Here is a 24,271-nt window from a genome sequence, read left to right on the forward strand (position 1 = left end):
ACCTTTCATTTGCTAACTGTATTTCTCTTCACCCTTCCTGCTTGGTTTTGTGGGGTTCAGAGAGCGGCTGAGGGGAAGCATCGAGTCTTCGGGGAAGCTGAAGATCTCGGAGCAGCTCTGCGACTTCACTGCAGAGGACCTGAAGGACCTGGGCGAGATTGGGCGGGGTGCGTATGGCTCTGTCAACAAGATGGTGCACAAGCCCAGCAACCAGATCATGGCTGTCAAGGTAACCCTTCGCCCAGGCTGCATGGTTTAGTTTCAGCTAAAGCAATGCTAGCTTTGTGGAATTGCTGTGTGGGTCAGCTGTGATGTTCATGAAACATTAATGTTGTACTGATGTTGTGCACTTCAAATGGCAGAGGATTAGGTCAACAGTGGATGAGAAGGAGCAAAAGCAGCTGCTGATGGACCTGGACGTGGTCATGAGGAGCAGCGACTGTCCATATATCGTCCAGTTTTATGGGGCACTTTTCAGAGAGGTCAGGCAGAACTTGCACTCAACTCTTGCATGTATCTACCACTAATGCTATCTATAGCGATGTCTATAGCAATGCCCCCACAGGGTACTAAACCTGCAACTGACCGCAACGCCAAAGAGCCAGTTGGTATGGCAGTCAGGGTGCATACACAATTGTAGTGACGGTACTCCGTCACACTGCCCTCCCCTTTGGGAAACTTGCCAATGTAATTCATGCGCACTGGCATCCCTCACGCAACCACCAGCCGTACTTCTCCCATCCCAGGGTGCCCCACACACATGCTTCACCCATTTCTGGGGTAAACCCATTCTTTGTGGTCCCTCACACGATTCACACATTGGGCAAGCTTCCGATGACCTCACGGCAAGCCATCCCATTTTTGACACCATATGTAGCGAAGGGAGAGAGCAGTGACCCCACCCGGTCTTGAACCTAGGTGTCCGGGGTACTAAACCTGCAACTTGACTGCAACGGCAAAGAGCCAGGCTTGGTGGTATGGCAGTCAGAGCGCATACACAATGTAGTGACGGTACTCCGTCACACTACTATGAAGTATATTACAGTAGTCTCATAATAGTGCATTTAATACGGACTGAAGACATTTGACCAAGTCCATGGGTTATGTGTATGAGGTATGAGTTTGTATGTTATATTCTGGGTTGGTGTCCTGTACAGTATATGGTTTAAAGGTGCCGTGTGTAAGAATTGAGGTAAAAATATCCAAAAAATGAGCTACACGCATCAAAAGAATGAGAAGAAATAAGGGTGATGATGTAATTAAAAAAATGACAAGGTATAGTGCTGCAGAGATATCAACCTGAATTAGCATGCTAAATTACTACCCACAGCCCGACAGGTGTCATAATACCAGTTTCGGCCATGGGAGGCGGTATGCGGGCAACATAACCACCAGCCAAACTGCAATACACTTTTCTCGGTTGTTACTCTAGGGTAGGCCAACTCACTTTCTGGAGGTATACTGCCCCCATCTTTTATGGAATGTGGAGTATGAATTGATTTTTTGGCAAAAATTACACATGGCACCTTTAAGCCTAGTCCGAGGCTTTTTTTTTCAGTGGAGATTTTAATTGAAGTCAAGGAGTAGGGAATGGGAGACTGGCCCTTTGAGTACCGTATTATCTGATGTCTATGCTGTGGATGTTGTTTGTGTTTTTGAATTCAAATTTGTCTTCCAGGGAGACTGTTGGATTTGTATGGAGCTCATGTCTACCTCATTGGACAAATTCTACAAATATGTATATGGTGAATTAGATGATGTTATTCCTGAAGAAATTTTAGGCAAAATAACATTAGTTGTAAGTCCATATATTTTTTTTTATTAATCAATCATTTAAATTGAACTATTTCATAGTGAATTTGGCACAGCGACTTCAAATGAAACACTTTTCAATGTCTTCCATATGCTTATCTTACAGACTGTGAAAGCACTTAACCACTTAAAAGAAAACTTGAAAATAATTCACAGAGGTAGGAAAAATGTTCTGAATCTAAATCTTATCTTGCTGTGTGTGACTTATTCACTTTGACTCATTCAGTATGTAGATATGGGACTTCCTCTGTCCCATACTGTTGCTTATGCCTGGTTCATCTATGTGCTAGACATTTCAAATTAATCTTGTCTTGTGATCTGTAAATCCACTGAGTCATTCAGTGGTATATATGGGAGTGTAAAGCTGACCATTGTCATACTTTCTGAACATAACGGACCTCATCTCTCTCTCTCTCTCTCTCTCTCTCTCTCTCTCTCTCTCTCTCTCTCTCTCTCTCTCTCTCTCTCTCTCTCTCTCTCTTGTTGTTAAATTGTTAACTTTCTCTCAGACATAAAGCCATCCAACATTCTCCTGGACCGGAATGGCAACATTAAGCTCTGTGACTTTGGCATCAGTGGCCAGCTGGTGGACTCCATAGCCAAAACCAGAGATGCTGGCTGCAGACCTTACATGGCTGTAAGTGGTTTATGTATCCTCCCCACAAGTGTTATATTTTACATTTCCCCCTTTTTTCAAATCACACTTTCAACTAACACTGACACCTTCCCATAGTAAGTGTTTCACAGTGTAATGGAGTAGGTGGTAAGTGTTAAAATAATATTTGGTTATTAAGTAATGATTCAATAATAGGCTAATAAATCTTTTTCTGGATCCAACAGCTTTTAGAGACGCTCAGTTTTCTCAGTAAAATACAAAAACATTTTTTTTCCGCTATTCAGTGTAGTCTTTAAGAAATCATCCTACTACTCACTACTCGCTACGCCTCAACCTAATAAAATCCTATTTTTCGCGGAAGCCTGCACGTAACCCTTGATTGTATCATTTGGCTGCACAGCTACAGCAATTGCTCTATTAAAGTTAACCGATTTTGTTTTACCCTCAATAAAACGGAGGTGATGGTGACTAGGTTTACGGGTTGCAAAAACCGGCTGGCTGCGCTAGTAAACGTTTTTTGACCAAAAAGCTGTTGGGCCCGTGACGTCGGACTTAACAACCGAATAGGGGATTAGGGAGTAGAGGAACAGATTGCTGGGAAGTGAGGTAGATGTTGGTTGCAAAGATAGAGGCGAGTGGCTTGTCTGCTGTGAGATGCAGCTCAGATTTACAAATCTGGGCCACTCCTGGTAGATCCCCAGAGGGAGTTTCCACACTGCCGTCAGCCTCCACAGAAGGCAGAGAGGCACCACCATTCACCAAAAAAAGTACCACTGCACACATCCTCTTAATGCCGTGTGTGTGTGTGTGTGTGTGTGTGTGTGGCTACTTAATTTGAAGGGGATATATTTTTGTGTGTGCTATATGCAGGCTCTTTTACAGCCACCTGTGGTATTTGGGTTTGGAGGGTGCATGGAGGTCAAGCTTGTTTGTATGTACAGGGTGCTTGATATGTTTATTTGTGTGTGAGCCTCGTGTGGTGTGTGTGACATGACTGTGGAGGTCTCCAACAAGCCAAAGCTATGAGCTCAGAGGGTCTTCGTCATCGCCAGATATATCTCTTTCTCCCGGCACTACGCCACGCCGTGACGCAAGTCAGGGAGCACCCCAAATCACCCTCTGTTCTCTATCTCTCTCTCTCTCTCTCTCTCTCTCTCTCTCTCTGTCTCTCTTTCTCTTTGGCTCTTTCTCCCCCCCAAACAGTTTCCATGCTAAATTTGGTAGCAGGGCTGCCAGAACAGCAATTCTCTCTCTCTCTCTCTCTACCTCTCTCTCTCATGCATTGGTCCCTCCTATCGCCGCCCGGTTCATTCATGGATCTTGGAGAATGGGCCAGTGGAGTCTGGGCTCTCCCCCAGCTCTGAGCTCATAGCCCAGGCATCCCTCAGACACATGGCTTCAGCAGCCCGCCTCCTGCTGTAAAAAAAAGCCAGCCCAGACCACGCACGGGGCGCCTGTCTCTCAGAGCCCTCACTATGTGGCTTCAGTTTTTCCTCATTGTTCTTATCATCAGAGGCCTCATTCTTATTTTGGGTTTCGGAGTCATTGAATAGGTTTATTTATCTCAAGTATCTCATTTATATACTTAAAAGGCACACACACTCACACTCACGTACAAATAGAGACATTGTTCATTGTGGTGAGTCAGAGGGTTGCTTGAGGTTACAAATCATTTTAGGACAGTGCTCCTCATAGCCTTGTAGCCTGGTTTTTAGTCAGAATTTCGTTGAGTAATCTTACAATGCTCACATGTTTAATTATATTTGCTTGTACTTACTTGACACCCGGTGCATCTAGCATAAGTGTTGGGTCCATGTCAAGCTCAAGGGATGAGGTTGGTGTGGGTGTAGGTGGTTGTAGTCGCCTGGTGCTGCATTCTCACCAGTGTTACAAAAGAGACTGCTCGCTGTGCCAGCGCGCTTAGGACGCGGTGTTTTTGTGGCGCGACCGTCTGCTTCCGTCAGCCCTTAGCCCTGATTCGCCTCTAAACTTCCTACGGTTAGGTAATGGAAAAAAAACGTGCTGGGTCTGAGACATGCAGAGGCCATGTTGTCATCCTCCTCCTCCTCCTCTCCTCCTCCCCTCCCCTCCTCCTTTGGAGTGTGAGTCAGCGCGGGACGGTTATATCACGACCGTGTTGGCACGGAGCGGTGAGACAGCCGTGCGGTAGCTGTCAGCTCGTAAACACCCCCAGGGCCCGCAGTCTGCCCCAGTGCTGCGGGGTGACATCAGCCTCTAAAGCAGGCGTCTGGGTGAGCTCATGGAGTGGAGAAGGTGGGGACACCGGGGGAAGAGCAGGAGGCGTGGTCATGCGGCGCGTGGCTGGAGTACTCCACTGACGTCATCGGCACCTTGCTAAACCCGCACACGGCACTGGCCGACTCGCTGGACACTGAGGTCATACAGACAAGCATTCGCAGATGAGCCTCAGGATCCACTCTCTCAGGCCGATGTCTGAAGAGGCTAATTTATTTTAGGCGAGAAGGGTCACCTCTGTTTTATTGGAATTGGCTTCCTGATCATTTTATTTATTGTTACTGTAAGATATCACTTGACAAAAAAAGCTATACATTTGAACTGGATTATGATGGGGCACCCGTGGCCTACTGGTTAGCACTTTGGACCTGTAACCGGAGGGTTGCCGGTTCGAACCCTGACCAGTAGGCACGGCTGAAGTGCCCTTGAGCAAGGCATCTAACCCCTCACTGCTCCCCGAGCACCGCTGTTGATGCAGGCAGATCACCGCGCCGGGATTAGTGTGTGCTTCACCTCACTGTGTGTACACTGTGTGCTGTGTGTGTTTCACTAATTCACGGATTGGGATAAATGCAGAGACCAAATTTCCCTCACAGGATCAAAAGAGTATATATACTTATACTGATGCTGTCTAAAGTGACTGTCAAAACTTGTTCAGGGTCAGAAGTAATGCTGACCCAGGGATTTGAAAGAGCTTGAAGGTTTAGAGTTGATTCTGTGAAGTTCAAGCCTTACTGACACCAGACCGATTCTGAAAAGAGAATTGGTCTGAAAATCCTTGGTTCACGTCTAATTTCCAAGCGTAACCAGCAGTGAAATTTAAAGTTAAGTTGGTATACTAAATTCTTACCAAATGCTTTCCTACTGTAAGTACAGTAAACACGTCTTACTTGAAAACAAAGGTTTTACATGAAGTTGATTAGTCTGTTTCACAGAGAATACACATCCCTATCGTTTGAAACTGAGGCATTTAGAGCAGCCATTGGTAGTGACCACTATCCTCCTCTACCGGCCCATAGCATTTTTAATACCAGATCCAATCCCTGGCTGCTCAGTATATCTCATGGCGGTCTTTATTAGCTGATGTTGTGTTGGTGCTAATTTCTGAGGTTCTTCTGCTTTAGTGTTAATTTCGTCAAGCGAGACGAGAGGAAATATGTTCGTCAACAACCTTTTATTTTATGACTAAGACGAGACGATGACGAGACGGCAGTAATGTCCTGAAACACTGACTAAGACTATCTTAAGATGCATTATTGTTGAAAAAAAAGACGAGACTAAAATGTTTTGCATGAAATAAAAAACTAGGATAAAATCTCTCTTCGTCTACAAAATGAGAAGACAGAATATCTAGCTGTTCGTTTTCAAAATATTCGAATGAGTTCATACGCTAACAGCTTTCCTGTAGGCTAGTCTACGTGCTGTTGCTGCAACCCTGTGGCTGCAACACGGAACTACATGGAATAATAACACTGGAGATTTCTGCCAGAGTTAGCAAGCTAACTACCTAAGGTTTATGCCACAATGCTACATACCAGAAGTTGAAGCTTCTCTCATACAAATTAACATCCCCAGAATGTCCATACGAAAATGTTCATCATGTAATGTCAACTATTTAACTAGTTAGACTGATGATGCAAAGTTTGCTAGCAAGTAAGCTAATATGGAAAGTTAGCTAGCAAGTTAGCTATGGCTAAGATGGAGAGTCTGTTTGGGGAATGTGTTGTGTTTACGATATCGCCATCTAGCTAGGCGCGGAGTAAAACATTAATACTTTGGTCTATGACAGTGTTTCTCAAACTTTTCAGTTTCAGGACCACTTAACTAACCCCTAAAAAAAAAAAAAAGATTATACCTACTTCAACAGTAGCCTATAATTAGTCTACACTATAGGCCTACTCACTGAACCACCTTTGCTTATTGTCTTTGCACTTTGCTTATTGTGTGGATTCATACTGTATGATTTAAACTGGCATATCTTACATAGACAGTGTTGCAGAACTGTTTTTACATACAAGTTGGTTCAATATTGCAAACAACTCATCTATATTATATTTTACCACGTCTGCTCATGGACCACTTGGGATAGCTTATGACCACCAGTGATTCCCCGGACCACACTTTGAGAAACACTGGTCTCTGAATATGACAGTGGTCCAGTCAAATCTTTTACTGTCTATGGTCAAATCCCAGCCAAGCTATAACTGTAGCTCGACTTACCTGTGCATGTGTAAACATACTGACTGAAAAAAAATCAGAATGAGTAATTATAACAGACGAGTAGCCTGTGGACACACAATATTGTTGGAAAATTGAGATGTGTGAAACACTATTTGACTCAAATGGTAATCAGAAATAATTTGTTATAAAAAAAGACTAAAATGTGTTGACTAAAACTGACTAAGACTAAGATACCTTTAGTTTTCTTTTTTGACTAAAACTAGACTAAAATGACTGAGACTTTTAGCTCAGACTAAAAACTTGACTAACAAAAAAATGATATTTGAATGACTAAATATGACAAAGACTAAAAGGACATTTCGTCACAAGACTAAGACTAGGACTAAATTAAAAAATAGGTGACAAAATTAACACTATAATCTGCTTTGCTTCCTTTTCAGCCGGAGCGAATAGACCCCAGCGCCTCCCGACAAGGCTACGACGTGCGCTCGGATGTGTGGAGTCTGGGCATCACGCTGGTAAGCACCTTTCTGGTTATCACCAAGAGGGGACTGTGTTTACAATATATCGGTGTGACAAGCACGTTGATTTCTTCTCATAGTCTGAGAGCGTTGTTATAGCGGGATAAGATCTGTGTGTAGCCTACTTACAGAGCAGCGTTGATTTCTTCTCATAGTCTTTCCTGTTTAGGTTTGAGGATAAGTGCCACAGCCTTTCCGTGTGTGCTGTGCGGTGAGCAGGGCTGGCCACAGGCCGGTTCCCATACCCAAAGTGGAGCAGTGTGTTTGACCAGCTGACACAGGTGGTGAAGGGGGACCCCCCGCATCTCAGCAACTCCGAGGAGAGGCAGTTCTCCCCCAAGTTCATCAACTTTGTCAACTTGTGGTAAAAGCACACACCCCTTTACTGTAAAGACATTTTGTTGCGTTGTTGTCATGGGTCATTCTGTTTCCCGAGAACAAGAAAGCAACTTCCCCTGTCTGACTCAGAGTAGCTTTGTGAAGCATAAAAGTTCTATGTTGTGGAATTGAATGAGAAATGATTGTAGGATGTTGCTGTCTGCTGTGTGTGCTCGTGACTGCAACTTCCTGCCTGATCGTACAGAGTTTGTTTGCCACCTGCTGGTAAAAAGGGGAACTGACTCGGCATATGATTCGTTCTGCGCCATAATGGCAGAGACTTTCTAATGAGGAGACACAGCACTCAAAAAATCATCCATATAAATGCGTGGGGTTAGTTTGTAACGCCAATATGGCCGTTGTCTACACATATCCCACCCCTTTCTCGGCAAAACGTCGACATGTGAATACATTGAGCCAATCATATGGTGTGTTGTGAAGACATCTTCCCAATCATGTGTTGTGAACTCGCCGCTGGAGCAAGATTGGTGTCGTGAAAGCCTTGCGCACGCGCATTTCTGCTGAATAGGATGCCCAACGAGTGCCTTGTCTAAAAGGACTTTCATAATGCTTACCAACAAAAAGTTTCCATTGCTTGTAGTAGTGCTTTATATCCATTTTGAAAATGAGCCTCTCTGATATCACAACTTTTGCCTAGGCAACCTCATACATATATATATATATATATATATATATATATTTTTTTTTTTTGCAGCCTTACAAAGGATGAGTCAAAAAGGCCAAAGTACAGAGAGCTGTTGGTAAGTTCTGTAAGTTCTGGAATTACATGTCGCTGCCTGTTTATTGTTTTGATCTTTCATTAATGACTATCCATTTTGCAGATCTTAGCCTTTTGTTCAGATTTATGTGTTTGGTGTGTTGTAGAAACACCCTTTCATATTGATGTACGAAGAGCGTCGGGTGGATGTGGCCAGCTATGTGTGCCGGATCCTTGATCAGATGCCCACCTCTCCAAGCTCCCCCATGTATGTGGACTGACTCTCCCAAACGTTGGGTAGACACAGAGGAGTCTCCGCCCCATGGAGATTCTGATCAAAAACAACAAACGACACCGAAGCGACCGTGTAAGGAACGCTTGATCACAAGTTGCAGTGTTAAACAAGACATCCAGTGCGGCAGCAACAACACCTGGTGCAATGCGATTGGTGTTCATTTCAGTTCATTATTGTATAATATCAACACTCACACCTCTGTTGACATCTGTCTCTTTCCCCCTCTCTGTCTCTATTTATCTCTCCCTCTCTTTTTCTGCTCTATTCTCTCAGACACTGATACAGATATACTTAAGTATAAATAGTAACTGAATGAATATATTATGGTCTTGGCTCATCTCGATTATGAGACCTCATCTCATATGTGGATGCAGTATCGTGATTTTTTTTTTTAAAAAGGAAAAATAAAAACAAATCTGGAATTTTATTTATATGTCAATTTTCTTGTGGAATATATGATTTGGAGAATATTTCAATATGCATACTGGAATCATGCTCTTTTGTGAATTGTCCCACTTCTTTCCATGTATGTGTGATTTAAAGCATTGTGTTTTGTATCTTAATGAAACCTTGCTTCCTAGGGTGTACAGCAGAGTCAAATAATGGAAAGTGCATTTGAGGAATGTTGTGCCAGGCTCCTTTTAAGGGGAGCCAAAAGTGTCCCAACTGTACAATTAAATATGTACTGATATAAATAAAAGAGCGAGAGCGAGAAGAAGGCCTGTGTGTTTACTCGATGTTGAATTGTGTTGGCATGTGTTTTTGTGGCTTGTTTTTCAGTGCAAAGTCAGTGTTGTCAGCAACACAGTTTAATCAGTAATTTACACAATGTTGTAACACACAATATTATATGCTATTTATTAAGCGATACATTAATTTGAAATGTACTGTAAAATGATCAGTGTCCCGCCGGCGGGACGGTTATCCCCCCTCCCCCACCTACCCCCAACATTCTAAATCAATTGTATGCACCATATTGCTATGTAGCATAGTAATGTTATACACCATTTCAAAGCTTTGACTCTTGGGAATCCAAAAATGAAAACTTTTTTCATGTACAATCTGTATAGTGCTTTACATTCTCAGACTAATCTTATGTCTCAATTAAATTTGATCCAAAATGCCCCCCCCCCCTCCGCTTTTGGTGATACCCTGACTTTTGGCTGTAGTGTAGCTGCAGCACAATAATTAGATGCAACATAGATGGTTACTGAAATATTCACAAGACTCCATAGAAATTGAATCTTCATGTTGTGTTATCCAGTATTAGTTGTACAGGTGTATAGTCTTATACACACTCATTGAACCAACAAAGTAAATGCAAAAATAGAGACTTTTTTGTAATTATTCCATATTTTGTGTAGTCAGTCTATATCAGAACACCTGACATACAATCTAAATAGTCCACAAGAAACCTCAAAGTGTTACCTTTCATTTGAGACCAGGATTATGCTTCTACACAAAGGGGTTCATGTGCAGTAAACATTTGATTGTCAGGATGCATTTTGGATAACAAAAAGTCCTATGGGGAGTTTCCATAGGCATTTTACAAAACGCATGAGCATACCTTGGCAAATAATGAACTAAAGCACTCATATTTTCATTCTATATTGATCTACTTTTGCACACAGCTTCACAAGACCTGGTGCTAGGGCTCAGTTGTGTTTCTAAGTGATGTCAAGAGACCTAGAGGGCTGAAATGTGGTCAGTTCAGAGATGCTTGTAATCCGGCAGAAAGAAAAAACTATATTCTAGCCTCTGTATTTTGACTGTTTCCTACGAAAACTACTACAGGTTCTCAGCTTTCTAGAGGTCCAGCATTTGATGGTAGGCCCCAAAAGAGGTGGGAACAATGCCCTTGTAAATAGGCACAGTGCAATTTCAGGCAAGAACTTGACATTTTCATTGGGATCCATGTGGATAACCCTTAGTAGGTGGGTTTAATATGGTTATTTGATTAAGGTTACATTTGCACCATAAAAATGATGAACTTGCCCATCCAGCCCGAGCCAGCCATAGATATATATATACTGACTGTCAGTATATATATCTATGGGATCCAGCCCACTTAGAGCAAGGGCGATGACGTCAATAACACGCGCCGGAAAGGTAATATGAATGCATCACATGTGTGTGACTACTGTCAACTCTTCAGAGTCCTACAAATGTCATGTGCGAGGATAAGCAAAAGCTAGGGTGCTGTGCTTACAGTTGTATTAAACTGATAGTTTGTTCGCTAATGTTCTTCAACAAATCTAGATTATGAATACAGTGGCGTCATGCTGTAAATCGATTGCTTGGCGTTTTTTAAACCATAATTTCGCTCGTAGATCTCTTGTGCTCGGCACATGTAACGTGAATGCTAGTGAACCCCTGTCCTATGTAGGAGTTTTGTATTTTCATCAAATGGCCTCGAACTCGGCGGGCAGTAAGAAACAACCGGGCCAAAAGCAGAAGCCGCCCAAAGACACTTTGAGACATTTCAGATCAAAAGAAAATAGGAAACGCACAGACATTCCTGGACCCGCAACAGTTTACGTACAAGTTGTTGGTTCTGGTAGCCGAGATAACGATGCGTCATTGTATGTGTTTTCGGAGTATAATAGGTGAGTGTTTCTACACAGCTAACATTGATGTCATGGTAGCTATATGGCTCAGCTGAGCTTTGCTGACAACACCACTGTCCTTTACACATATTCGGAGAAGCGGTTAGAGCCGAAACTGTACTGTGCTGTTGTCCTGTTCTCTGTCTTGTGGAAGTTGCTGCATATTCGTTAATATCTTTGCAGATACCTCTTCAACTGTGGGGAGGGAACACAGCGCTTGATGCAGGAACACAAGTAAGCACAAGCACCTAATGACAATTACTCAAAGACCAAAACGTTGTGTCATCTTGTCTAAGTTTGCATATTTCCATTGTCATCCAAAATGGTTTTGATAAAGTTATCAGTAATAATAGATTTAATTATTTTGACAGGCTCAAGGCTGCGCGGTTGGACAATATATTTATTACCAGAATGAACTGGAAAAATGTTGGAGGCCTGTCTGGTATGACCACACACATTAATGCTCAAAACACTCCTCTGTCCAATTTTCTGTAACATAATCTTACATATCCAATTTCATACAAATTTTCTCATGTTCTCATGGAGTCCTCTACATTTTAAAATGCATTTCTAAAATGCATTTCTCTCCTCTGTAGGTATGATATTAACACTAAAAGACACAGGTGTGCCTGAATGCGTTCTGTGTGGACCACCTCAGCTTGTGAGTGACTTGAATCCTTATTAGTTAGTTAGTTTGTTTTTGTTTATCGTTTGTTTAACTCTGCTCCATAATTATTGTGTTATCAAGTCATGTGTGTTCATGTATTCAGTACAATGTTTCTTTGTAACCCAGGAAAAGTACATCAATGCTATCAGGTCATTTTCTGGACCATTGGATGAAATTAAGCTATGTGAGTTATGATATTTTATTTTATGTTTGAATCATATATTTTTGTCATATCATATATATAACTATAGTGAAATAGTCACTAAACGCAATTTTAAATTGGTGATGTTATTTTGCAAGCAGTAATGGTGTTGCCTATATCTTTTGCACAAAGCTGTGCGGCCTTACACTGCTCCACAGCATACAGATGACACAATGACAATCTCTCAAATCCCAATATTTGGTGAGTGCTCTCCTACACATCCCTTGGGAAATAAAGTGACGAATATGTGCATTAGTTTATACTTTTTTTGCATGTCATGGCACACAGCAAATGCCTTACTTTTGTACCCACTTTCTGTACTGTAGCTGATGTGAAGGAAGGGAGCCCAAGTCGGTCATCACCAGGGCGTAGAAGTCCATCTGCCAGTCCTCCTACTAAACAGAGGAGGGAGCTGTGGAGACCACAGGAAGGAGAGGAGCCCTCAGAGGATAGCAGGGAAGGGAGGGGCAGTCCAGGTAAAGATGAGGACCTAACCCTTTTGTCTGATCGTGTTTGGTCACAGATAGTGGGCAGTAAGGATCGCACTGAGTGTAGACATTACATTAGTTGGCTATGGAAAGCCCTGTGGTTATATACACTTCTGTGAATTTGGTCTCAGTAGCTTTTAGGGTTTTGAAAACATGCTGTGAAGTACTTTGGTTGCTATTGTGCTCATTGGGGAAGGTTGCTTCACTGGCCACATGAAACCGTTCTGTACACAAGCTCGTAATGTTTGAAAACGATGCACGTAATGTTTGAAAACTATTTGACAAGAACATACATGTATTCATACTATGCAGTGTAACTCAGATATTCACACAGAAAACGGCATCAATTTATTTAGCTTATTTGTCGATGTGTAATTGCAGTATGACTGTTAATTCAAACCTGTTGCTGCTCCTTGCTCTAGTCTAGTCAGTGACGACAATAAGGGATCTGCATTATCAGTATTGGCAATAAGTTTTGAAAATATCAACATCCATCATCATGGATCCCTAATAACAATGCATTAATTATCATTTAGATAACAGAGATGGAAGAATGAAATCCACTAGAGACCCATCTTTGGTTATAGCCTTTGTCTGCAAGGTAAAGAATCCTTATTTTCCCCTCTGTTTACTCAAACATGCTGGTTTTGAGTCAATATCTACAACTATGTCTCATATCGTTTTACAGCTACATCCTAAAAAAGGAAACTTTTTGGTGCCAAAAGCTAAAGAACTTGGTTTACCAGTGTAAGTATCAACACCGGAATGATCTGTAAAGGATTCGTACATATGTGTCACCATATTTCTTGCCATCACAGTTATCGTGAATATGTTATGGTATTTAATTTCATCATTGCCATTATTATTGTTACAGGGGTACAGCTGCTATCGGCCCCATTATTGCTGCTTTGAAGGATGGAAAGACTGTGACCTATGAAGGGAAAGAGGTACTAATATGATGTATAATTCACTCATATGGATTCTGCTGCACACACTTACCTGTACCTGTAAAAATGGCAAGCATGTGGGTAAACTTACAACTTTGTAAGGTGCTTGGACAAAGTTGTAAATGAAAGGGACAAGACAGCCTTCCCTGCTGTGGTGAATCCTAGCGCAGTGCTGAATCAACACGGGGCAACTGAGTTTTGATTGGCGTGGACAGCTCAAGTTGTTATTGCTCCACTGGGCCTTGTGAAGCGTGGCCCAGCAGCCCTATCTGCTCCTTGACAAGGCTTAGTCAGCATAGGCTGTACAAGTTACTCACCATCACGAATTGCGTAAAATCCGGCAAGAATGGGACCCGCACAGTCTGCTTGGAAGTCTGCAAAGCCAACTACTGTACCACCAATGTTGTGGTCACAATGGGGTCTGTCCTTTTATTGAACAGCTGATGGGGATCCTTAGTAATAGTGCCAATTTTATCATCATGAAGTTCAATATTCACGTTGATAAAAAGTTACCTTGATCCATGTCTCAAAACATGCCGTGTGGGGTCCTTGAATTTTTTGGAAAAGGAAATTCAAATCAAAAACTGTGCAAACCCTGCTGCAACTAAAAGAAAGTCAGTTCTCTCTCTAATCCTAAATGGGGATAACTTGGTTTCATTGCCCTTTTACATCCCTCCACCCAGATCCTCCCAGAGCAAATGTGTACTCCCGCTGATCCTGGACCAGTCTTCCTAGTGGTGGACTGCCCCTCAGAGGAGTTTGTCCAGCCCCTCTGCAGCAACCAGCAGCTCCAAAGGTGAGCCAATCTCTCAGACACCCGAACCCACTGATGATGTCAATGAACCCACTCAGAGTGATCCATTACTGCCAGTGTCCATCAGTCTTTTGCTCTATGCCTTGGACGTGGCAGCTGTGAACAGGTGAACACAATGAGAGTGGACAAAGTGCTTACTGCAAGGATTATTAGTGATGTATGTGGATGCCAGCTGTGAAAGTCCTGTAGGGGGCAGTGTCTCCTTTTAACAAACCCGGTCAGCACCCCAGGAGACACCAGGGCTCTGTTTGGAACATTGATAAACTAATTGTGTGGGTGTCCATGTGTATGTGCTATAAAATGTAAAATGCTAAATTGTGTTCCTCCCCAAGAGCTTTATTCTCAGAGTGTGTGCCTGCTATTGGTAATCCAAAGTGACATTTTAATTTCCCTCTCAAGCGATTCTTCCACACACATATCAAACCATTAATCAGCCAGTTAACTCACCAACTACTTAGTCTCTTAGAAGATAGCAGAAAGTGTTATATAGCTATAATAATGGGAATTCAATGCTGAAATTGCATTGTGTGTTTAATTTAATTTATTGCAGGTATCAGACCGGAGGCTCCGAGGATCCTGCAATGTTGGTGGTTCACATGACTCCAGAATCTGTACTGAAATCGGACGAGTACAAGCAGTGGATGGAGAGGTATGCCTTTGGAAAGTTATATCAGCTGTCTGTCTGAGTTACAAGTCTGAAAGCACCTCTCTCTCTCTCTCTGTCTCTCTCTCTCTCTCTCTTCTCTCTCTCTCTCTCTCTCTCTCTCTCTCTCTCTCTCTCTCTCTCTCTCTCTCTCTCTCTCTCTCTCTCTCTCTCTCTCTCTCTCTCTCTCCTGTGCTCTCTCTCTCTCTCTCTCTCTGTGCTGGTTTCATTGGGTTTGTCGGTCTGCAGGTTTCCATCCAGCACGGAGCATCTGATTATGAATGAGCAGGCGTGCACGGCCCACAACGTCAGGAGCCACAAGATCCAGTCTCAACTCAACCTCATCCACGCGGAGATCTTTCCGGAACTGAAGCCCCTTACAACCAAGGTGCAATAAAATACCTACACCCATGCAAGTACAACTGTAAAATACAATTGTCTACTCTATAAAGCTGGTGTGTTAAAGGAGAACTTCAGCCATTTTTCCCATAGATCTCTGTTTCTCTAACCCCCAGAGGGTAGCACTGTAGCTGCCTGGCTGCTCTAGTTGTTGGCTGCAGCAGCTCGAGCTAGGTAGCACCGATTGTTTTCATTTTTATTCATACCGTCAGTATTCTGTGACTTTGAGAAACCGAGTTTTTCTTTTGACATTTGAATTTGCTAATTCCTGTCGTTACTGTTTAGATTAGCTTACTTTACTCACATTGAAAAAAGAAAAAGAAACCATGTCCTCTCTCTCCTCTCTCTAGGAGCCCCAGTCTGCCCTGCACGTCCCCAATGTGAGAGCTGAGTGCCTGCTGAAGTTTCAGCTTCGACCCAAACAAGAGTGGCAAAGGTCTGTCGTCCCTCACCTCTCGCCCTCACTCAGTTACCGCGCCGAACGAGTTTTTGACCCAGGGCAGGGAGAGCGCCCCGTCTAAGGGTGGCAATCTAAACAGCTCAGAGCTTGATTGCCCATGGTCTGACCCCCTGTATGCCTGTTCTTCCAACCGATGAACATCGAACCCGTAGCAGAGACAGACACGCTCGTGGCAAGGCACTACAAGGCATTTTTCTTGGTAGCTAAACCCTGGCATAGTCATGCCGAGTGGTTATTCCTCCTCCCATTCATCATCATGCTTGTTTTCTTTTCTCCCCTTGCCTGTGGTGGGATTGCAGGGATGCCATCCCAGTGTGCGATAGGGAGGAGTTTGTGAAGGAGGCGGGCGAGGTGCCGGGCTTCCTGCAGGAAGTGGAGCAATGCAAGCGGCTCCTGGCCGCTGATGTGGAGGTCCAGTCGGGTGAGTTGCCCATTCAGTCTGACTTAAGCACGGTCTCTCAGCCGCAGCATGGTCTCGAGTGTTTCATCCACCATATATCACAGGCCTATCTTCTGTGTTTCATTTCATTGTGGTAGACTCTGGAGTCCTGCTTTACTGATACTGTAACTACTACTGACTACTTTCAGTGTGGATCTTGCTGTAATATGTTTGACAGCACATGTTGAATGACACCGTATCCTTTATCCGTGTCTTATGTGTTAAATCAAATTGAAGTTCTTATGCCAGTGTAGAGGGTTATGTACTGAGGGTAATGATTTTGATTTCAGCGAAGGTGGACAAGTATCCAGAAGTGGTGTTTCTGGGAACCGGATCAGCGCTCCCCATGAAGATCAGGAATGTCAGTGGAACACTGGTCAACGTCAGGTACATTCCAGCGTATTGGTTTTGTCATGTAATAGTAGTAGATAAAATGGTAGATGTTTATGTTTATGGTTCTTAGCAGACGCTTTTGTCAAAAGCAACTTGATATCAATAAACATGACATTGGCCCCAGCTGTGGCGCGGCTGGCTGGGGCACCTGCATCGTACGCCGGCGACCCGGGTTCAATTCCCGCCCCGTGGTCCTTTCCGGATCCCACCCCGACTCTCTCTCCCACTCGCTTCCTGTCATTATCTACTGTCCTGTAAATTAAAGGCATAAAAGGCCAAAAAAATATACTTTCAATAAACATGACATTAACATTAAAATGACCAGTTAAAAGTCATGTCATATAGCCTAAGTAAAAATGAATAAATATAACCAATATTAGTAATAGACTAAATAAAGAAATTAACAGAACAGAGACAATAACCATAAACATTAACAAATCACGACTCGACCAGAGAAGTAATTAGTCAGATACAAGGTGAACAGATAAGTCTATGAATGCTTTTTGAAGATCCCAAAACTATCCCCAGAACAAAGAGCATTAGGTAAATCATTCCAGCAACGAGCAATCTTGACTGTGACCCCTTGGTGTTGATGGAAGGTCCAGATAGCAGACGCTCATCAGGAGTAGATGTAGGCATGGTTGTTGCCATGGTTGCTCTCTGCCATATCAATATCCTTTCTCACTGTTAACACTGTCCCGTTCACTGGGTTTGCATTTCAGTTGTGATCAAAGTCACTTGGCTTGTAATTACTTTACTTTACTTGTAGTTTGTAAATACATATAAATTTAGCATCAATTAGACTGATCAGATGAGGATATCAGATTGAAATGAGGTTGATTTTGTGAGGTTGACCTGCCGCTATATTACAGCTCCACTCAGTCAGTGCTGCTGGACTGCGGGGAGGGGACGTTTGGACAGTTGTGTCGTCACTATGGGGACAGTGTGGATGAGGTCCTCACCAGGCTGTCCACTATATTCGTCTCTCATCTGCATGCGGACCACCACACAGTAAGTGTGCCTTAGTTAGAACTACGTATGTGAAGTACATTAAGAAGACATAGGAGATGACATTTTTTCTGTCTTTCCTCCAATAGGGACTGTTGAATTTGCTGTTGCAAAGAGAACGAGCAATGGTATGTGTATTTCTTTGATGATGAAAATGAAAAATGAATTACACCTATTCATAATCTATACTGGACATAATTGATTCCTTGATATAACATATTTATATTACTTGCCTATTTCAATTTTTCAGAACAGTCTAGGGAAATCCTTTATGCCTATTTACTTGGTGGCTCCAGTCCAGATCATGACTTGGCTTAACCAGTACCATGACCACTGCCAGGAGATCCTCAGTCACATCAAGTAAGTGGAGGCTCACTGGGAGTTATTTTTTAACTACAGTGACAACGTTGAAATGGCAATTACAGAAATTGTCTTTTATGTTTTGAATTTGCACTTGTTTGGTTCTTCTTAAACGTTTTAAAACTGTAAGGGTTTAACAAGGAGATGATTCCTGCTCTTTCTCTTTAAATGCACACAGGAATTACAGAGTTTTTCTGGCACATATGCATTGTTTTCTTTAGCATCATCCCAGCAAAGGTCCTGTGTGAAGGTGCAGAGATGCCAAAGTACAAAACCAAGTCCTTCCTCCAGGCTATGCTGAAGAAGAACGATCTAACACGGGTATGTGTACACTCTGCCCACCAGGTTTTTCCACAGCAGAAAACACACACTTCATTAATCTCGCCGCTTTTCTGGCCAGATCATGCTTTAGGTCACATTTCCTGTTTTTGAAATTGGATTTTAAAGTTTTAAAAAATGGGAGCCAGCCTCATCTCCTCCAATCTTTCATTAATTCATGGGCCTTCTCCTCCACTAATGCCTCTCTCTCTCTCTCTCTCTCTCTCCATTCCTGCTCTGCTCTTAGTTCCAGACCTGTGTCGTGCGCCACTGCAAGAATGCCTTCGCCTGTGGCCTTACCCACCAGTCTGGCTGGCAGGTGGTCTTCTCTGGAGACACCATGCCCTGTGATGCCCTGGCGCGCATGGGTGAGTGACCGACCACCAGGGTAAACCACAAGTTCACCAAGTTCAGCCTGTGTCAGTCTAATGCTGGAAACAGACCTTTTATTAAAGGTTTTGCGTCAGTGAGGCCATCCTTAAAAATATTTTCGTTTGCCGTAACCCGACCGACCCTGTCAATTTAGAACCGACCCAAATATTTATTTTTTTCCCCTTTTAGTCCGACCGACTTGCCGGTTGTAAACTTGCGTTAATACCGACCGATTGTTTTTTTTACTCTAAACAACCAATACAAATGCAATAAAATAATATTTCTTTTAGTAGGCCCAAGTATTGTGAATATAAATTGCCTACATGCAAGCGTGGCTCACTTAAAAAAAAAACTGTGGCGTCATCTCTACACCATTGGTTTTCGCATGTCACACTATGGCCTACGCTTCGTTTCATTCACACAATCTGATAACGCTTTTACTTGGCACGAAGTTCTGGAAGAACTGTGGCCAGATCTTTTCTAATCCCTTCTCCCCTAGTCTAACGGTGACCGTGTCGGAGTATTGAAATTGGTTGTGGTCTATTCAGCATTTCTCAAAATATGGGTCCGCAACATGGAGACTGCTGGTCCGCTGGAGTCGTGGAGGAAATTAGGCCGGTGCTTCATCTGATAATTTGCTGCGCAGTTGATCAAGAAACCGCGGATCGAAAAAAAAAAGGAAACAAACGTTTCTGCTATCGATGTCATTAAACATGGAGCCCTACAATTAAGTGGTGGTATGAGCATTCATTCAATCTTGGCGTCTGCGAGAGAAACTGAAACTAATCGATAGCGTTGGTATCAAAGCTCCGCTTCAACCTGTTGGAAGGCTATTTATTTATTTAACTAAACTTAATAGAACGGCGTTGTTTTTGGAACTTCCTTAGAAACAGAGCAGAGACTGTATAATACACTATATAGCATTGAGTATTGTATAGTCAAATTTCAATATAACGTGGCCAAGAGCTATTGTAGCCTTCTTTCTGGGTACATGTAGATGAGCCTTATGACCAAAAAAGTCTGCCATGACCGGGCCTCAGGTCAAAGAAGTTTGAGAAAGGCTGGTCTATATAACCTGCATCAGAATGAGGTTTGCAATGGTAAGCCTGAAGGCACGGGTTGAAGACCCAGTCAGATATGCACATTTGTGTAAAAACGTAATCACCATGACCAAAATTGTACTTTTTTTTTTACTTTGAATCTTGAAAAAAAAAAATATTGACCTACCTACCGACCCATTTTTATTTTTTTTTGGCTGTTACTGCAAACAAAAATATTTTTAAGGATGGCCTGATGGAATGGGAAATGTATTACCTTTGATGCCAAGATGCAAGACGCATGACCATTGAGGCATGATAAATAGTATCAAAGGGACCATAGTCTCGGAGACTGCATTGATTAAGCAATATGTTGTTGTTGTCAATGATCCCAAGCATGGATTAAATAGTGTGCTTTGTTGCCAGTGATCCCAGCATTGATTAAATAGTGTGCTGTGTTGCCAGTGATCTCGGCATTAATTAAGTAGTCTGCTGTTGTCAATGCTTCAACACATGAGAAGGAGACATCCTTGATGAGTGTTATAAAAGGGTGTAGCTGTAGCCAATCAGAGAGCAAATTACACTTTAAGGTCTTCGTGCAGTTGAAATGCCAGCATTAGGGGTTGAGATCTGGGGACAACTCAGGGCAACACGACGGCAACAGAGGTCGTGTCCATTCCCGGTTAGCCGAGTAAGTGGCTCTTATAGGAGCAGAAGTTAAATGACCTGATGTAGATGAGGAGTCCCTGCGCTGGTCAAGCAGATGATGATTGATCAGTTGGGATGGAGCGGGCAGCAGAGACTCATTTGTCTCGCCGCTCTTGTGTTCCTCCCCGCCGATCGATCCGCCTGTTCGCCCACGGCACTCGCGGCGAATCTCAAGGCCTGGCTAAACGAGCTGGAGTGGAGGAGGATGTAGATTCCACTCTCCTTTGTCCAGCTCTCACAGACTACACAGTCCTGGAGCCTGTCCAGCGCTTGGGCTCTCTAAAAGCCTGTGAGGGAGAAGGGGTGCTTGCACTTCCAAGCTCTCTCCATTACAAATGCGCCCTGCTTACCGGATTGAGTGATTGGGCTGAATCGGTGATTGATTTCCTCTGGGACTGTGGTGAGTGGCCGTAAGTGGCTTGGCTTTCCGGTAGAGATGCGTTGCTGTGACCTGGTTCCTGTTGTGTTGGCAGGGGCGAACGCCACGCTGCTCATCCACGAGGCCACGCTGGAAGATGGGATGGAGGAGGAGGCCGTAGAGAAACGACACAGGTGAGTATGCAGAGCAGACGCTAATAATATTACCTCAGAGAGATGTGCAAGAAAAAGAGAGATGAATCATCTTGTGAATTTCATATCTCCTTGAGCAGCATTATTTTCTACACACCATATTTCAACCAACTAGCATAGATTGTCTGAAGTAAAATTAATAAATAAATGAATGAAGATTTGATGATACAAGGCATGCTCCACTCTACCAAAACTTTTACTTGCCATTTAAGGGTTAAAGTAAGTCATGGTATCTGCTTAACCCTCACTTTGCTCCGATGGCAATTTCAAAATGGAAGGGGCAAAAAAACAACCTGAAAGCAGCAGGAGAAATTAAATAAATAGATAAATTAAATAAATTAGTTTGAGGAGCTGGGGTTTTTCCGTAATCACAGCCTTTAAAAAAAAAAAATAAAATATTTAGTCTATTTGAAGGACAATTTTCTCTCGCTGGATTCCCCTCAGAAATTGCCATTGATTTGTGACTGGGGCTCAGTAGAGGAGAGACAATAGGGGATGCTCTCAATGTTAAGTTTCTCCATCTTTCCCTCAAAAGCCCCTTCAAGCAGAAGAACTGAATGAGAAGGAAGAATTAAACATTGATTGAAGTGCTACTTTCTCGTAGAGAGAAAGAAAATGGCACATTAATGTCTAGAAAGCTGTGAGCCAGGCTTCTGTCTGTCAGGTGGCTAACTCCTGCTTCTCCATAAAATTCACAGCACGACTTCGCAGGCGATTGGGATTGGCATGAAGATGAATGCCGAGTTCATCATGCTGAACCACTTTAGCCAGAGGTATGCCAAGATCCCCCTCTTCAGTGCCGACTTCAACGAGAAGGTGGGAATTGCCTTTGACCATATGAAGGTGAGTACAAACTTCTGAGAACTTGCAAAAAGGTCATATAAGAAATTATATGAAACTTGACACAAGAACGTGGAGCTTTTTTTTTTACAGAGGGTATGAGGTCATTGAGATCAGACAACCCCTCACTCCCATCACCCACACCTCTCCCGCACCCGCATCTATAGTATTCTCTATTCAGTTCTCTGATGCAACTTCCTGCCAATAGACATTCCCCTTGTAGTCATCACCCATGCTGTTGTGGGCTTATCACAAATTCACTGTATTAAGAATGACGCACTCAGACACGTTTCAGCTGGGGTTCTTACCATGTCTCTGATGACTGACTTCTAGCTTGTTGGAAAGGCCTGTGGGGGGGGGGGGTTCAGGTGTTATACAGGAAGAGCTGAATGTTAGTAAAAACTAGTCTCAGCCACCTGTTCCCACCTGTACTGCATGAGTGCACAGCAGGCTGGCTCTGTTTGCCTCGGGTGTCAAGATTCACAACTGAACTGCGTTCACATTCCTCACTCCTGTCACTCTCCAGATCCGTGTGGGAGACTTCCGAGTCCTTCCCCGGCTCATTCCTCCGCTCAAGGCACTGTTCGCAGAGGAGATTGAGGAGATGGAGGAGAGGAGAGGGAGGAGAGAGCTGAGAGTGAAGGGTCTGGCTGAGGAGGCGAACGAAGACAAAGAAACCTCCTCACCTCCAGGGGGCGATGCTGCTGCGGGTCGAGGAGCCAAACGTGAGCAGGAGGAAGAGCCTACGGGGGAGGCCAACAGCAAACGGCTGAAGGCCCTCTAAAGCTCAACTGGTTGTGTGGGTGTGTGTAAGACTTCATGTGCTGACATGCCAGTTATTAGCATTTTTTGTATTATTATTTGAATGTAGATGAAAGCTTTTATCAGTTGGATTTAAGACCTGGATTAATTTTCAGACTTGGATCCATTGCTGTGGATGGAGCTAATTTGTTTGCTCTCTTTTCTTCACACCCTTATTTTGTATCAAACATGAAATGAACATCATCATTTGCCATTTCCAGGAATAATAAACAACCAGATCCAAAAATGGTGAATCCCAGATGCAGTGTTGGCTTTGGTTATTTTGTCTGTAAAGTACAATGGGTCAAACTGAGCAGGGGGGGGTGGGAGGCGGGTATTTAAATGAAAGTCGCAATTGAAAATTCTAATGAAAATGTCACTTCTCCCCAGGGGTAAGCTCGCATACTGCAACAGCTGATGGAACAATTGAAATGTTCCTTTTGCTTTGATTCAGCAAGTCATCAAATGTGAGCGAGGGAATGGGGGGAAAAACATTGACATAGCTGTGAGACATGAAAAATTAACGAATGTTTCTACCATCTGTCTGATAATGATACACATTGATATGTGTTGAAAAAGAGAAAGAGGGAGAGAGGGAGTGTGTGTGTGTCTGATCTTTGTATACAGACAAGACACCCCAGCGTGCAGGGCCAGCTTCCTGCTCGGCATGAGAATGCCGTTTTGATCTAATATTCATCACAGGCTTCAGTGGGAAGTTTGGATAGTCATGGGTAGCCATGAGCTGCACTGGGGATTGGCCACCAGTGGACTGATGGGTCTGACACATTCCAAACAACATGGTCTCTGTCAACAGGCTTGAATCCATTGTCTCTGCTGCTTGTGCATGTGTGTGTGTGTGCCACTTCTGTACACTGAGGATGGAACAAATCTGTCATCTATCATATTAATTTCTTAGATGAATTGATCATATTAATGACCTGATGAGAACTGTGTTGGAGTCAAAGAGTCTTTCGCTGTAAGGGGTGACAGACTAACACTAACGTTATGCTCACTTTTATGCTGTCCTTCATAAAGATATGAAGGACAGCAGCATGTCTGTTTTTGTAGTGGGATGTCGTGTCAGCACAGCTGACCATAGGCTACTTAGTAGCTTATGTGGTAGTGCAGTATTTGGATGAATGGTAACATTTACTGTAGATTTAGCCTTGTTGAACGTTAACTTATGAACATGGCTCACATGATGGGCCAAAGATCAGTGCCAAATTTAGCACCAAATTGGTCTTCTGCCGGTGATCTGGGTTGATCCCATTTGTATGAACCGAACTCAATGGAATATTTTCATCCCGTTCATGCCATGAAATCCACAATTTATTACAAATGCATCTGGATGTAGGCTACTCCCTGCACACGTGGTATTCCCCTCCGCACTGGGCCCCCCGAAACCCAAAAAATCAGTTCAGT

The 24,271-nt window shown here is 43.2% G+C and overlaps 3 protein-coding genes across 8 annotated transcripts in view; 2 read left to right on the top strand and 1 right to left on the bottom strand.

The window, feature by feature from the left end:
* LOC125295451 (cytoglobin-1-like) overlaps window positions 1-4,747 on the bottom strand; it is a 24,836-nt gene extending 20,089 nt beyond the window's left edge. Inside the window, exon 1 of the mRNA XM_048244690.1 lies at window positions 4,206-4,747. The gene's annotated coding sequence lies outside the window, so the exon portion shown is untranslated. The remainder of the gene's footprint in view (window positions 1-4,205) is intronic.
* Window positions 1-9,495, top strand: part of map2k4a (mitogen-activated protein kinase kinase 4a) — a 17,305-nt gene extending 7,810 nt beyond the window's left edge. For 4 of the 6 annotated variants that reach the window (XM_048244689.1, XM_048244685.1, XM_048244688.1 and 1 more), the window contains 9 exons: window positions 61-229; window positions 363-482; window positions 1,679-1,798; window positions 1,919-1,970; window positions 2,322-2,449; window positions 7,306-7,387; window positions 7,606-7,750; window positions 8,480-8,525; window positions 8,650-9,495. In XM_048244689.1, the coding sequence (XP_048100646.1) occupies window positions 61-229; window positions 363-482; window positions 1,679-1,798; window positions 1,919-1,970; window positions 2,322-2,449; window positions 7,306-7,387; window positions 7,606-7,750; window positions 8,480-8,525; window positions 8,650-8,763 (976 nt within the window). In that variant the 3' untranslated portion in view covers window positions 8,764-9,495. Of the gene's footprint in view, window positions 1-60; window positions 230-362; window positions 483-1,678; window positions 1,799-1,918; window positions 1,971-2,321; window positions 2,450-7,305; window positions 7,521-7,605; window positions 7,751-8,479; window positions 8,526-8,649 lie in introns of those variants that run through there. The other 2 variants (XM_048244683.1, XM_048244684.1) reach the window with 1 other exon arrangement.
* A 1,413-nt stretch (window positions 9,496-10,908) lies between these two features.
* On the top strand, window positions 10,909-23,108 carry elac2 (elaC ribonuclease Z 2). Its single transcript, XM_048246956.1, has 24 exons — window positions 10,909-11,383; window positions 11,567-11,617; window positions 11,755-11,825; window positions 11,980-12,044; window positions 12,177-12,234; window positions 12,385-12,453; window positions 12,579-12,728; window positions 13,277-13,341; window positions 13,429-13,487; window positions 13,615-13,687; window positions 14,371-14,483; window positions 15,052-15,150; window positions 15,394-15,532; window positions 15,894-15,979; window positions 16,303-16,424; window positions 16,733-16,829; window positions 17,708-17,846; window positions 17,933-17,971; window positions 18,094-18,203; window positions 18,425-18,524; window positions 18,769-18,889; window positions 21,112-21,190; window positions 21,907-22,051; window positions 22,575-23,108. Exons 1-24 carry the CDS (start codon window positions 11,040-11,042, stop codon window positions 22,830-22,832), a joined length of 2,652 nt encoding a protein of 883 aa, XP_048102913.1. The 5' UTR covers window positions 10,909-11,039; the 3' UTR covers window positions 22,833-23,108.
* Window positions 23,109-24,271: the final 1,163 nt, after the last annotated feature.

The sequence above is a fragment of the Alosa alosa genome, chromosome 6 (genome assembly GCF_017589495.1).
Source record: "Alosa alosa isolate M-15738 ecotype Scorff River chromosome 6, AALO_Geno_1.1, whole genome shotgun sequence".
Lineage (NCBI taxonomy): Eukaryota > Metazoa > Chordata > Actinopteri > Clupeiformes > Clupeidae > Alosa > Alosa alosa.